The sequence below is a fragment of the Saccoglossus kowalevskii genome, chromosome 17, assembly GCF_978046115.1.
Source record: "Saccoglossus kowalevskii chromosome 17, keSacKowa6.1, whole genome shotgun sequence".
Taxonomy (NCBI): domain Eukaryota; kingdom Metazoa; phylum Hemichordata; class Enteropneusta; family Harrimaniidae; genus Saccoglossus; species Saccoglossus kowalevskii.
Window position 1 is genome coordinate 26293231 of NC_140657.1, and position 16110 is coordinate 26309340.

General features: G+C 34.1%; 1 protein-coding gene across 1 annotated transcript; it reads right to left on the reverse strand.

Moving 5' to 3' along the window:
* Positions 1–347: 347 nt before the first annotated feature.
* Positions 348–16106, reverse strand: LOC102807092 (kynurenine formamidase-like). The gene is made up of 11 exons (XM_006824578.3): positions 15954–16106; positions 10227–10317; positions 8555–8671; positions 7028–7076; positions 6095–6180; positions 5720–5792; positions 4188–4288; positions 3799–3877; positions 2669–2804; positions 1338–1442; positions 348–840 (listed from the first exon to the last, which is right to left on the reverse strand). Exons 1-11 carry the CDS (start codon positions 15984–15986, stop codon positions 811–813), a joined length of 900 nt encoding a protein of 299 aa, XP_006824641.2. The 5' UTR covers positions 15987–16106; the 3' UTR covers positions 348–810.
* Positions 16107–16110: the final 4 nt, after the last annotated feature.

Genomic DNA, 16110 nt, shown 5'->3' on the forward strand with positions numbered 1-16110 from the left:
CACCCAATGTTTATTCCTTGAAAATGTTATGGCCAATACTTTTTAAGAAGAAGTTGAAAGCGTTGACACCAACGACAGACAAACAGTCAGTAATCGAAATAAGTATGTTTGACAGCGAGGCCAAAACAGTCCCCAAAACAAAAAAGCTGTCCGACGATATGTGCATTTCGATAATCGCTGTATTATAGTTACATATTTATATTGCATGTGTGCCAGAAAACAAATCAGTGTAATATCGTCAGACCCTTTTTGGTAAATATTACATTCCACCAATCTCGCATTTTGGGGGTTATTTGATATCTACCATGGACATCAATTGTGTGTATTGAAAGAGTAACACAATGCTGTTCTAAACATTTTGTATACTTTAATTAGTTAATTTAAAATTGTAACTACAATCTCAATCTCAACATTATAGCAGGTTAAATATATTACACATTCACCATTGAGTGGTGCATCTCTTAAAATGTTAAACTGGTGTGATTTTGATTATTTAGCACAAGACACAGTTCTACGACTTTTGTAACTTGTATTTTTAACCAAAATACGAGGTTGAAGCGGGGGAGTCGTCACCAGCGCATGCGTCAGATGGCCATAGCGTGTCATTGATTACAAACAAGCATCTACCCATGAGCCTTTGCGGTTTTGGCGTGTGTTGTTATCAGCGCTTGGTGCGCAGGTGATGACACTCCCGTTTAACTTTTGTCTCATGATTAGTTTGTTATTATTGTTTTTAACGTGATGGGCTGCAGTCCCGTAATGGTGATAAATTTATACTATATATGGTCCGATTAAACATGTATTCATTAATTATCTGGAGTTCACCAACTTGAGAAAATCCTAAAATAAAGAAAATCAAAATATCGTGAGAGTGAACTAGAAAATTCAAAGCTAGAATGTTAATGGTATTTTCTCATTAGATATGCAGGCCAGACTCCCAATGTTTCATAAAATTATTGAATCATGTGATGAGAATTAAAAACATTGACAAAGCTGCTACGACCTATATAATATATAGAAATGGTAGTACAGAATTGTAGTTAATAATAATTGTAATTATTCAAAATAACCAGAGGTTTTGAGCAATGTACTCTTCTTTTATGTTGATTGGGTGTATCACAGACAAAATGGTTATATTGCCAAGGACTATAATTACCCACTACCATTTCCTATGAAATTAATCATGTGCAAGTATAGTATATACCAACATTTCAAATATAATTTGATTTTTGATAAAAGCCTTTTATTGCTTCACAGTTTATTTACAACCCCATACAGCATCACTAAAGTGGTAACCATGACAACTTAGAACGTCATGACGAAATGCGTATTCTTACCTGTGTCAATGAATAGTTATCATACACCAAATCATGAACTACATTATAGTGGTCCTTGTCTTCAACTTCTTTAAATTTGATATCAAAACCTACATCTTTCAAAAGCTAAAAGTAAACAACAAGTTAATATACTGTGTTTGCTACAAGAGAAAAGAGAATTCAATACTATATATATTGTTCATCATACAGTATTGCCAATGTTTTAGCATAGAACAAGTCATTGTTGGTGGATATAATCCCTGTTGGGATTAGCGGAAATGTTAATCATGCCAAAAATAAAGTAATATGCACTAAACGCATACCGTAGTTAATAATTTAGAGTGAATAAATTAAACAGGATATGCTATTCATGCATTTTTTGTATCCAAACTGAATTTCATATGTCCAGGCTCATGTACAGTAATACATGAGATATAGTGGTATGGTCAAAAAGCATGATTGCAGGCATCTTTGATCTGACTGTAAACAAATTGTCATAGACATGTAATCTAAATTGTACAATGTACCAAAGTTGAACAAAAACTGAAAGCATGCATAAGATACCACATTTTCAAAAACCAAAATGACTGTTAGTCGGCCATCTTTGATCTGATCACGAAACGAATTGTTATAGACATGCATCTTGACATGTATAATGTATGTACCAAATCTGAACAAAAACAGACAAAGCATGCATAAGATACCACATTTTCAAAAAACCTAATGGCTGCCAGTCGGTCATCTTGGATTGAAACCACTGCATGTGCACATGTCCCCGATAAATTACTAGACACATGCGAAGGAATGAACAGATTTGGTCCACAGGGTTCTGAGACACGACTCGGGATGGACGGACAGAAACAGAATTATAAGTCCCTGTTTCAAACTCTAAAATATATTTTGTAAGTAAATTGGTTACTAAATTACTTATTAATTATTGGTTCTATAATTTTACTTTTTTCACTGTCATGTTCATAATGAAACTATAATTAGTTAATCTCAAAAATGTTGTTATTGAATAGTTTAGTTAATATTTATTTGTCAGCATATGTCAATTAGCTATTGACAAAATATAAATAAAACTGTGTTGATCAACATTAACTGGTCTGCAATAAGCAATTCTGCTTTAGAACTATAATGAACCTGGTATAGTTGATAACGGTTTTATTTGAAATTCTGAACCACCATCCTTATGCATAGCATAACTTGAAAAGGATCAGATTTATTGGAGTTGCCTCAGATTCACAAAGTGATTACTTGATCAAATTACCAGCAAATATAGACAAAGCTTCAAAAATACCTCCTATGAATGGGAGCATGGATGCATTAAAAAGTTATCTACAAACACCAACCTTTGCATACTCTCTTGACTGAGTTCTGAACGACGGAGAGTCATGTTCACCAACACTAACAATAACTTTGCAGTGTTTTGAGTGCAGACAAGCTTCCTTTATATGACACAATGGACTCAACCGTATGGCCTCTGCTCTGTAGTGAATAGAATACATACATTAGACTCGCACACTATACATAACGATTGACACATGTTGAACACTATTATTCACATTCAGTATTTCATGTGAAAGTCAGTTGATGATTGAAAATTTCTTCTTGCTCTATGTGAAGAAAATGTGCTAGTCACAAAAACAAACTAGACCTACATTCATTTAACCCACTAAATGCTACAGATCTTCCCACAAGTTTTGCAAAATTTGAAATGAACTTTTATTTTGCAAAATATGAAATGCACTTTTATTGTGCAAAATATGAAATGCACTTTTATTTTGCAAAAAGTGACAAAAATGTTTGAGATGAGATGAGCTGTACAAAGCAGCAGAATATCAAATATCAACCGAATTTACAATTTCAACTTAAAATAATGCCATATTCTAATTGTAAAATATATTTATTCTTAGTGTGATAAACCATAGACCTTAGAAAGAGCTAACATAGTAAAATAGATGCAATTTGCACAAAACCACTTGTGTATGTTATATATATGAATCTATATTTGTACGCAAATTAGTAAATCTTCATATGTTAATGTATATTCCTGAAATTGTAGAATTGACTAATTTGCATATGTATGATACATGTTGAAGTAATAAATGAATTCTCAGAATAATGGGTTACATAATCTGGCATTATTATTATTAGCTAAATAAAGATATATAACCTGTAAACAGTTATTAGGCTTTATTAGTTAAGTGCATTAATTGTCAGAAGGTGATAACTATGACAAAAGTTGGCCAAGAATGGGGATCCACCCCCACAACATCAAACACAACAGGTAGAGTGTCTAAGCACAGCTCTTGCAGATTCCGATAGAGGCTCTCAACAATGTCACACAATATTCATTGAATTATTTATGAGCAAATAATGAAAAGTACAATAGATCTACTGTATTTATGCAAATTAACCTGGATGAAAACATATCTAGATGACATTTTTTATTCTTAAAATTTATAAATGCAGAACTTACTCATCCAAATTCAGTGGTTCATTAACATAAGTCTTCACTATTGGCTGCAGATCAAAAACACCACTAACTAAAAGCAAACCTGTATAATGGTCATAATTAAATATGTGTTTTTACTGCTAAAATATAGACTATTCAATTCACTTTTGCACGTTTGATCATCTGAGCATTATTCGTCACAAAAGATGATTTTGATTTTGTCCCAAAGATATTTTCACAGTGAATGGAAATAGGCAAATTTAAGCCAAATACACATAGAATGAGTATTCATTATCAGTCATGAATGCCCTGGTACAAATTCATGTCCATCTTCAGTGATGAAACTAAATATAAATTCATTATAAATTTAATATATAATTATTATAAATATAACACGATTTCCAATCACTAACCTTTAATGATATTTTGAAGAAGATCATATTGAGTCCAATCTACAGTGAGCAGCATTGCAGCCAGTTGACCACCAGCAGAGTGACCACATACATAAATACCCCTATAACAAACACGAAAAAACATATTTAATTTATTGCTACTTTACCCAATCTACTGACAAAGTAATGAAACACAGCCAACTTGGGCTGAGACTGAATGAAAATATTTACAAGGTAGAAAACATGAAGTAGGTTTCAAACTACATCTTACCAACCACATATTTCCTGCTTAATTGCAGTTCAAATTGTCTGGAAACAAGTCATTATCAGTGTCACCTTTTGTATTGGCTAAATTGAGATTTGAAGAGTGTCTGGAAAATGGGTAAAGGCACTTGGAAGTCAACATATGTACATCAGCAACTTATGAAGAGTGTGTGTGAACATAATACCATGTTTGAATGAAATAATCCAGGTAAGCCTTGAGAAATGATTAATAAAATATTGAATTTTTTGTGATTTGAGTATTTTGGATGAGAATGTAAAGTTGAGAATGTAAAAATATATAGCCTTCGTAATTTTGTGAAAAATTAATAAAAAAAAAATGCCTGCTTGTTGGCCATTTCAAATCAAATTGTAATTTAAATGATGCAATTCTTGGGGGCAGACATCTAGGTATGGCATCAATCATGGTGAAACCAAAGGCCAAAAAGAAAGCTGTACTTTGGAACAGTGTAACAAGATTACCCCCTATACAACTGTATGTGTGATTAACATATATAGATTTGGTTGTTCAGGATTACTCCAAATGTTGAGTTTGTGCTGTTTTCTCGACTTTAGCCATTTTCACCGGCTCTTTGACCGGTGTTCCACAGCAGCTCGCAAGAGCCCATAGAAATATGTGGTACAGTGGTTCGCTTCTTGGCAACATAGAACGTTCTGTGACGTAGCCCCGCCCCTGAGAGTCTGGATCCAATCAGCTTAGGTATGCCTGAAATAGGGTCGATGATATGTTGGTTTGATGGACAACATTAGCCACCAGTGGATCAGGCAAAGGTCAACAGAAAAGAAACATATATGACATGCATATGCATTAAATAACAAAACAAAAAATTGTGCGTGTCAGTTATGTGTAATATGTCATTACCAGGTTCAAATAAAATCAGCCTGTCATGCCTGAGAAACAGTCTCTGGAATATTGACAGTTTGTGATTCAATTATTTTGAGTGAAAAAAGTTACAAGTCGTTCAAAAGTGAATAAAATGGAAAACAAATTGTCACTTGTATACTACGGTATATTACTGTACATCTATATCTTAATTAATCAGTCCAAGCATGCCTGAGCCAAAACCCATAAAATTCAAGGTGAAGTTCCAATGATAGTTCTGTTTTCAATATTATTACATACAAGAATAGCATCTGCACAATATTTACAACAATAACATTTACTGTAAATATATGTATATCATCACTCATAGATCAATTACACTATGTACAAATATTGGATACACACAAAAGCAGGCAAGCAATACAGAGGAAGCTAGCTAATGAATTACCTAGTGTCTGGGAATTTATTTGCTATAAACATAACAGAATGTTTTACTTCTTCAACCATCTGTGATACAGATCCTGATAAAAAAGTTTATTAAACAATATTAAATAATATTTATACAGTTAAGTCTCCATATGTAATATTTAAACTAGGTCTGCCACACAACTGAGAAACAACTTATTTGTTTCCATATCACAGGAAAAGTTTTCATATTCTGTGTACAAAACATTGATGGTGTAAAAAAAGGGATGTCCAAAAAATCTAATAATGTAAATCAACAGAATAACTTGCAACTGTGAATATATGTAATTATATATAAAGTCATTTATGTTTTGTTTTGGTTTTAAGAAATGATTTTAATATTTCTTGACCTTTTTACCTTCTGGAGCTATAGTATAGCCTACAGCAACTGTAATGATACCATTTTTAATCAAGGATCGTGCAGGAAAAGCTCCATGTATTTTACTGTAATATGAGAAAATAAAAATTATATGTTGTGACATGAGTCCTCGTTGTTTAATAGTCAACACTGAAATGAGTCAGCCATTTTGAATCAGAACTTGAAACAAGTGCATGGTAATCAGTGTGATATAATGTACAAGGCATGTCAGAGACATTGCTCTCAAACACCAATTGTTACTACAAAATTTCTGTCACTTTTTATAAAATTTATTATAATTACAGGCAAGGCAAAAATGTTATTTCTTCATCCATCATGGATATATGTGGTATATGACTAAGCTTTTATTTTTTTCACCATACAAAAAGTAGTTTACTGAGTGATTTGAAAATTGTCACCACCACCACATGTAGTACCTATATATGTCATATCAAAGCAATCAGAAGTCGAAATTTCACCAAAAATTACAAAAATATTCACCAAAATTAGAAAATTAAAGATATCATTACAAAATGAACAAATCTGAGAGAGTGCACATCTAGTACATGTACCAATAGATGTAATATCAAAGCAATCGGAATTGTGTTTTTTTGAAAAGTCGAAAATATCACTTTTTACCACAAATTACAAAAATATTCACTAATATTAGAGAATTGAAGATATCATCACGAAATGAACAAATCTGAGAGAGGTCTACCCAAGGTACATATACACCAAGTATCAAAGCATTCAGGCTTGTAGTTTTCAAGAAGAAGTCGAAAAAGTAAAACATTGACACGGACGATGACGACAAGCAATCACTCATATGATAAGCTCCGCTCAACAAAGTCGACAGCGGAGCTAAAAAAGTACAGAAAAATTTGGGCAAGAAAATATGGTGGTGAAAAGGTTGAGTATCATGAAGAAGCCTACCTACATTCCTGCCAGTAGCCACCATGGATGAATAGGACAACTGGTGCATCTGTAAAAACAATAGTCATATTAGAAAACACCCTGTGCTTGTACACTAACGATATCAGAATAAAGTTTTACTTGACATAATTCTAATATTCTGTTATTGATACATGTACTGTCACAGAAATAGTCATTCATTCAAAAATCTCAAATTATATATTAGCTATTTTAGTAACTGAAAATAATAAAGAAAACTTTGATGAAATGTACCAATTAATATGTAATGGTGATATTATTTATGAGTGTTACCAACACTACATATCACAGAGGATTAAAGGATGTATGTCAGGCAATGGATGCCCTCAACTGGTACATGTAATCATGTCTTTGTTTTGAACCAGATAAAATGTGCTGATATCCACTGAGATATGCAGATTTATCCAACAGCACTGAATCAGAGCATAACAATGATTAACTCAATTTGAATTCCAATATATTATTCTCCACTATTTCAACTGACACAATATATCATTTGACCCACATAAATCAATCAAGTGTACTAATCAAGTGCATGCACTGTGTTCATGTGGCAACTATATGCAAATCTGGTACTGCAAAACCATTCTCGTCCATCATAGTATCCTTTCCACTGAACATTCCAAAAATACACAGACAAGGCCTGTATTTGAGATTTATAATGTGAATATTTGTGTCTGAGTAAATGTTATAAAAGCGAAGGACCAAAAGATGAGTTTCAAGTTATAGCGCCAACAGTTGGTTTCCATGAGAGAATGGGAGGGGGTGATTTCTAGCTCACACAATTCATCTGTTGGTGTTCCTGGTTCCCGACATTCTGATGAACTATCAACAAGCATTTACGTGGTGAAATCAACCCCTACTATGCAGACAAAATTGGAACAATTTTACAACAGCTAACTTTCATATGATAAGATTTAGTTGGTGCAAAGAAGCCAGGATTTTATGACAATGTTCAAAACTCACGATGTCATATATGTGTATGTGGCAGAATTTAGAAAACAAAATTACCACTTCTCTGCCACAAATATATAAGCACAAGCAAATCTTGTGATGTTCTATGTATTCGCTAAGGCTAATGAAAATGTGTCCAAACCTGCTTTTTTTTAAACTGTGTTTTTTTAAAACTACCACTACCATAATAACTAAACTGGTTTTTAACATAATTAGTTTTGAAAGATGGTCAGGTTTTAGAATACAAAATTAGTTCACAATCTATGCTTGTCAAACTTTCAAAGTATAAAACAGTGAATAAAAAAACACAAAAATGTATAGAGGACATACACCATTTGTTGTCAGAAAAGCAAAATTTCTATTCAAGATGAAAAATCTGAGAGATTACATTTTGGGGAATTAAAAAAGCACAATTCTCTAATTAGTCAGAATTTTCGAAGCCAATAAATTACAAAAATCTGCCAAATAATACGTTGTTGACTTTTGAAGGGGGTGAATTTCAGTATATGAATGAATGGTTATGTTTTAATTCAAATCTAGTATTACTAAACCCACCTGTTGCAGCTTTATTTGGTTTGTAAATATCTACACAACATTTAGTATCTCCTTCTGTGAAATAGACGATGTCCAATTCTTTCTCTACGGTCGGTGATAATAGTAGTTCCTCTCTTGCTGGAAACAGAATCAATAATTATATTAACATAATTCTTGATATTGTATAAGTGGGTGTGAAAATCCAAAGTAATTAACATAGTTAAACTACACATGGCTTGCCCTGTATATGTAAAAGTGAGCACAGGGTGGGGATATTATTATATAAGTAGGGCAGATCACAGCATAAGATGGGAAGATGACTACTAAGGGTACGGAAGATCCCAGTATCGAGTAGGAAGTTTGACTATGTATACAGATTAACAATATTTATAAGTTTGATAGTAATCAGCTAATTAGAATCTAGAAAAAAAAATTTGGAAGTTACAGTAGTCATAATGACTCTTTAAAGAAACAATTTAAGGGTGTAATATAGAGAGTGCACTATGTACAGCAACACATAAACAACTAAACTTAAAAATTACCCATATATATAAGTTTGACAGTGATAAGCTAAATATTTAAGTACTGTAGAATACTTTATTTTTGCTTGGAATTTATTTTCGCTATTTTCGCTGAAGGGATGATTCCGTGAAAATAAAATCCATTGAATATACTTTTTTTCCTATATTTCACATTAAACTCATGAAAAATCAGTGAAAATAAATTCCAAGCAAAACGCCCAAAAAGCCTTTTCAGCGAAAATTAATTCCAGTGAAAATAAAGTATTCCACAGTAATACATGTAACCCCCCCCCTCCCCACCGAAGACGATATACCACGAGATATTGCACAATTCACGACATATATGCACGGGCCGCAGGCAAGTGCACATATGGAGTGAATTGTGCAATATTGAGTGGTATACCCAACTTCGGCATGGGGTTATTGCTATTATATTATACCGTACCAGTATATTGACAATTCGGAAAAACTAGTAAAAAAGAGTTTACTTTCATTGATTATAAGATTATGATTATGGCATGACACAAATAATTATTATATGAATGCACACAAAAAATGCACAGGCAACACAGTTCAAATTAACTTCTTTTATTCCACAGTGAATAGAACAGCTTAAACACACAAATTAGCATAACAACAGATGACCTTTCACTGACTATGTCAACGCCATTTGGAATACAGGGTCATGGTACACTTTGGATCAACAAAACAACACATTATCCACGTTTTCATTCCGGTTTTTGTACAAATTGAACTGTAATTGCCCATTAAAATAACAGTTGCTCTCTCCCACACTAGTAAAATGAGTGGTAGTAATTTTGAGCTATTGCAAATAAATAAACTCCACATAAACTACCAAAGTTCAATATTCATGAAAAAAATTGATATGCATATATACACGCACGCACACGCACACACACACATACCTTCATGTCGCATCATCATTGTGACGACACACATTGGATTAACTTTTAATATAGTTGAATTAACTTTTAATATACCGGTAGTTGCGATATGAACTCGATTAAAACGCGTTCCTATATAGGGTTGTGTTTTAATTGGAGTTTAATTAAACTCAATTACAATGCAATTCAACGTAGAATTACATTTTAATTAAGTTTAATTAAATAAAAGTTGAATATCCTGTTATATCATATTCTTTACCTCCTTACCTTTGGATACAGAAGTCACAAAATCTTCCACAACTTCATCTTGCTTCATACGAACTACCCATCTGCTTGGGGTAAACATATAATCCAAATCCTAGTAGGATAAAAACAAAAACAAAAAAAACTTATAAAACAATTTAAAAAAAAAAAATAATTTACTCAATTATACATTATTTTTGTAATTTAGTATTAATAGGGATTTACTCACTGATTTAGTAACAGTACAATGTATAAAATATGGGAAAACTGTCATATGCAAGAACAAGTTCTATAAGTTACAAGTAACCTGTAGAAGGCTGTGTGGGTAATATTTTTATATTGATTTTTGTTGCATTTGCAGCAAATAGTTACCAAACAATGAGAAATCTATTGGATTGGATTTACCTCTCAGCTGGCTTCAAATACATAGTTCAAGCCTGCCTAACCGGTACTTATACCAGGATTTAGCTACAGAACATAGACAGTCTGTGGTTACAGCTTCATGTTCCGAGTAATCGCAAGAAATTGACATTACAATAGAAAAATAAAAGACTGGCACTCCAATGCAATTAATCCTCGGATTGAAACGTAGACTTTGAAGTCAATGGTGTAAGCAATGAATAACTTCAAGTTGGCATAGAGACGACATAGTTTATTTAACCAGTGCTGAACTAGAAGCTGAAATTATAATTAAGTTCGTTGTCATATAATTTGTTTATTTCAATTTCTCCTGAGAAGTCAAATAGAATACATCGGTGAATGGATGTTTTGGGGGTGTAGTTTACACTGTGTATGGAATGGTAGGGTTGGGTGTCATATAATTTGTTCATTTCCAACTCTCATGAAGTCACATAGAATTTCACTTAATTATTTTCGTTTTCAAGCATCACGTGTGAATCCAATTTTCACTGTGCTGTGTCAAGTCTCAATGGGGTATGTAGGAAATGGCATTTTCACTGGAATTTATTTTAGCGGAAAAATGTTTACAGTGAAAATGAAGTATTTCACATTATTACATATGTACTGCAGTTTATTTTGATTCGTCCCTGAAATCAAAATCGGTATTTCCACACCACATATGCAAATGAGGTCTTGGAGCAAACAAATTAGTCCTTTCAAGAGTAGCGTTTTTCGAAACATAGCAGAAATAAACAATATTTAGAAGTACGATATTTTACGCTTGGGTACATGGATATACTTGCCGAGTGAAATGAAATTTGAACAAGAATAATGGTACTTCTAGGCAGTCACTTATTTTGACTAAAACTATTAAATTTGCATATCACCCATGCAATAATGTTTTCGGTATTTTCACGGTCGATATGCAAATGAACATGGTATTGGCGATCCGCTCCACTGGGATTGCTCTTACAGCCAATACAAAGTCAGCTTGGACGTTCAGTTGCGAGACGTAACAAAAAAACGCAGCCAGTGATACATTTTGAAAATAAAAATACAAAATAAACGCAATCAGAGGCGCCGACCACGCGCGTTGGCAATAAATAGAACGCGTTGTGACACAGTCTCACCAGCCTCTTTCACTGACGCAATATAATATTAATTATGCTATTTCCCAACGCACTTATATTTAATACATTGACAAAAAACACCCCAAGAAAAATGTAAATCAAGCTTGTAATTACAAGTAACTCAACTCGAATGCAATATTCATCACTGTAAAAGTGGATAAATTCGAACCAGCCAGCTCATGATTGGAGACGTCCCGTCGTCTTCGTTGATAACTCGCCAATTCACCATAATCGTGGTGGTGAACTGTTTTAATAGCTGATTTGTAAAAGATGGACATTCAATTCATATTCATCCCAACTTATTTGAATATTCTTTCGGAAATTTGAGACATTGTTAAAAAATCCTGTACAGGGTTATGTCTGATGTAAACTAATAATACGCAATTATCCAGGCAGTACTAGAAATTATTGCTGATACTAAAAAAAAATTGTATTGGGAAGTTGGATACTTGAACGTGTAGTCCCGGGGCATGTAGTAGACGAACATAATCGTACTGTCACATGTTTTTCGTCTTAGCCTTGTCTTAACCGTCGCAGTCCGCTTCATTGAATGTTTAGTTTGATAATTTATAAACATATATTCAGTGTGAAACTGTTGCTTTAAAGTTGTGTTAATACAAAGATGATTTAAACTTGTCCCTTCCGTTGCCAACGTATTCAATATACGGAAATAGCATGTGTGTGCGTTTGCGTGAGTGAAAGATGCAGGCGAGATTACTCGTCGCAACGCGTTCTCTTTATTTCCAACGCGCGTGGTCGGCGCCTTTGATTGCGTTTATTTTGTTTTTTCATACTCGAAATCTATCACTGGCACCGTTTATTTTGTCATGTCTCACAACTGAACGTCCAAGCTTTGTTGATAACTTCTCACTAAACGTATCTCCTGCTACAAATTTAGGATACAACACCCCAGACATAGCTTATTTTACTTAGCTTGAGTGTGGGCACAAAGTTACTTTTTGTAAAATCCGAAAACAAATTCTGACCACCGTTTCCATGGCAACATCCAAAAACTGATTCTTTTAATACCTTCACGCCAAATGTATTACACCTTACATTTCTTTAATTAAAAAGCACGGACATAGCTCATTCTACTCAGCTTGAGTGTAGGCAACAATTTACTGTTTTTATATCTATTTTCATTACCGAGAAAATGGACCCCAACGTTGGGGTAACTTTTCACCAGCAACAGCTTCTAACTCCTCTCTTAACTAATTTTGTTCATACATGACAGGCAGGTTGTACCGTCACTAATTGGAAAAAACAATCCTGGCCCACAGCTACCATGCCAACAGTCAGAAACTGTTTTTTTGAATACTTTCGCGCCAACTTTATTACCTCCTACCAGTCTTGTGATAGCAGTGTTTAAATGATTATGTCTTTTATTTTGGTTACGTTGCACACCGGCGCCGACGGACATTGTTACACTGTATCAACGTAATCTCAGCGCAACTTTGAACTTTGAATGAAATGTAAATACTGCCTCCAATCTAGAAAATACTATCGCAAAACGGATGGAAATAATACATTTAACGGCAGAATACGTCCTAGCAATACAATTAAGTGACTTCTAAAGACTGAATGTTTTTTGCGAACTTCATATACGGTGCCCGGTTTTAGTTAGGATGTTTCTGCTGGCGACGTTGCGACGTTACCCAGTTACAAATAAAGATTACCAACGCCAAATGAACAACATTTTAACCGGTAATGAAGATTCATTCAATCCACGGCTAACAAGTTACATCACAAGCGAAGTTGTAGCGTGCGGCTCAGCGACGACCGCTGTCGACGAAAGTCATCCCGTCAGTGGAGTACCGCATTAGCATGGCATGTTTGCCAATGCAAAATTCTGTGGAGAAACTTTTAACTTCAACATAAATTTGTGTCAACCCTTCACCATTGTATTCAAACGAATCACGTGGTGTGCCGTTCTTCTTCAAACCCGACATTCAATCAATAGGGGAGTTTCAGTTAAAATAAACATCGCAAATCATGCAAATTCAACATTTTCAAACCAGTATACTAAAACAGAAATGCTAAGTAATGCAAAAGAAGGATAGATGTTACTTTTCAGTATACACATCTCTGTTGATACTATCCCTCACATATTCTACCCCCAATTATTCCTGCGTAAAATGGACTAGCCTCTTTCTTGTTGACATTCAGAGTAAAATCACGTGACAGGCTGTTAAAATTGGCTGTTGCATACACTTTCGCCGGTCTGGAAAATGTGTTTAATTAGCTCTCATTCAAGCAACAATGCAGATTTCCCAGTTGGGGTGAAACTATTGGACTCTGCCATTAAAAAAATAGGGGTGTTTTGAGAAAAAAACGAATAACCCTGGAGTGCACACAACACACTGAATTTCGGAACAAATCTTGCATTATTTACAGCAGCAGAATACCACAGAAATATCAGACGAAACATGGAAACACTATATATTGTATTTCGGCCTGAACCCTCTCTATTGCAATTCCAGGAATTACACCCATATGTGCAACCATTTTCAACCTTGGTATCACCCAACCCTGAAAACAAATTCTTAATACCACGCTGAAGCGTTTGGTAATAATATGCCCAAAAAATTATGTATTGTAAATTAAGGGATTACAACTTTACTTTAATTTACTAAAACATACACAGAAACCTTTTAAAAAGGCTTTTTAAAAAAAACAAAAATCGCTAAATATTTTAGTGATTTGAATTCAATTTTAATATGTTAAAAAAGCCAAACAACTCAATCATGTTTTGTTTCAATTGCAATTGATTTGTGACTAGTCTGAAATAATAAAACCGAGTACATGTCTGTTGCGTCGATATACTATGTGTGGAAATGGCATTTAAATGTGGTGATCCTAATGAACTGCCCCATGTGACAACTATAGCATCAGCCATTTCTAAATGAAAGTCTGCTTTAGTGTTGCTGATATCAAGCAAACTACAATGCACTGCACAAACTGTAATTATAGTGAAAGCTGCATATATTACATAGCCAATAGAGACAATACCAATTATGTAATAACAATCAACGAATGCAAAGAATCTTCAACATAAAGACATACATACAAGTACTTATAAAAGGATAATTTAGGTAAATATATTTGAAAGTGTATTTTTATCTATTTCAAATGATGTTGAAGGTGGGAATAGGAATATGTAATTTGGTAGATATGGCAAATTGGTGTTAACCTTTTTACCACCAGTTCCCTCTTTTCATCACAAATTCACAAAATAGTCCTGTCCTGTGCACTTTCCTAATGGATATTGTTTTGATATAAAACTGAAAATTTACTCAAATTTTGTCTGTTGGCTCTAAAATTTAGGTTTATTTCCAGAAATATTGAAGAATATAAGAAAAAAGTGCAGAAAAATTTGGGCGAGAAAATCTGGTGAGAAGGTTAAAGCTATAGATTTTCAAATAGATTTAAATTTAACTTTTGTACAGCCACCACTTACTTAAAGCGCCGTTGTCGTCGCGCAGCGCGTATTCGAATTTCATATAAATAAACAATGTATTTTATACGCGCTGTATAAGTCGCTATGAGTCCCATATCGAACAGGACGCGGCACAATGACTGCCACCCTTTAATTTCACTCTAAAATTGTACACTAAAGTAACAAAAGTGGGTACAAACAATTCAAATCTCATTTGCTCTATTCTCGGTGGCAAGCACTTTGCTAAATATGAATATCAATCGAAGACTGCCATAAATGTATCCTCTAAAATTTCAAGATTGGTTTCTATAGTTACAAAACTGATTTCATATGTTTAATGTGCTTGTCTAGGCACGAAAACCTTAAGGCCTCAAATAAAAATATAAACTTTTTTTATTTAAATTGGGTGGTGGGGCTATATTTCACAGTGCACAAACGTTGCACGTTTATAACTTCGTCAACAGAGGGCGCTGTGCGGCTGCGAAATTAGTGAAAACAAACAAAACGCTCTGACCAGAATCGATTGTGGGACAAATTATCTGTTTATCAATACAAATGTAGCACTTACACAGGACGACAACCACCACGCGCGTATTTAGGCGCCACCCCCACCCCCTCAGCCCGCAGAAAAAAAAATTAAAAAATTGACAAATCAATTGACAAACCCAGCTCACCGTAGGTGAACGGACGTGGCTTTAGGCCAAGTCAATAGGGACCCCCCCCCCCCCCACCAGAATTTCTGGATCCGCCAATGACCACCGCCCTTTCAACTTAAAGATTACTTACTTCATCAATATTTTTCTGTTCGACAGAGACCATGTTGACGCTCAATTTCTTTCGTAGGGTAGTGTACGTTGGTACCTTCTTTTCTGTGCAAAAACATGGAACATATTATGAAAAGTTCAAAGCGTGTGCATGGGGGCAATCGTACTATTGGGTCAAA

What these genes read in the sequence shown, in the direction of transcription:
- LOC102807092 (XM_006824578.3), bottom strand. Translation starts at nt 15,986, where the DNA reads ATGGTCTCTGTCGAACAGAAAAATATTGATGAA. An exon ending in AGTCAAGAGAGTATGCAAAG is followed by an intron (nt 1,443 to 2,668) that starts GTTGGTGTTTGT and finishes GTTTACTTTTAG; the next exon opens with CTTTTGAAAGATGTAGGTTT. An exon ending in ATAACTATTCATTGACACAG is followed by an intron (nt 841 to 1,337) that starts GTAAGAATACGC and finishes TCTTTATTTTAG; the next exon opens with GATTTTCTCAAGTTGGTGAA.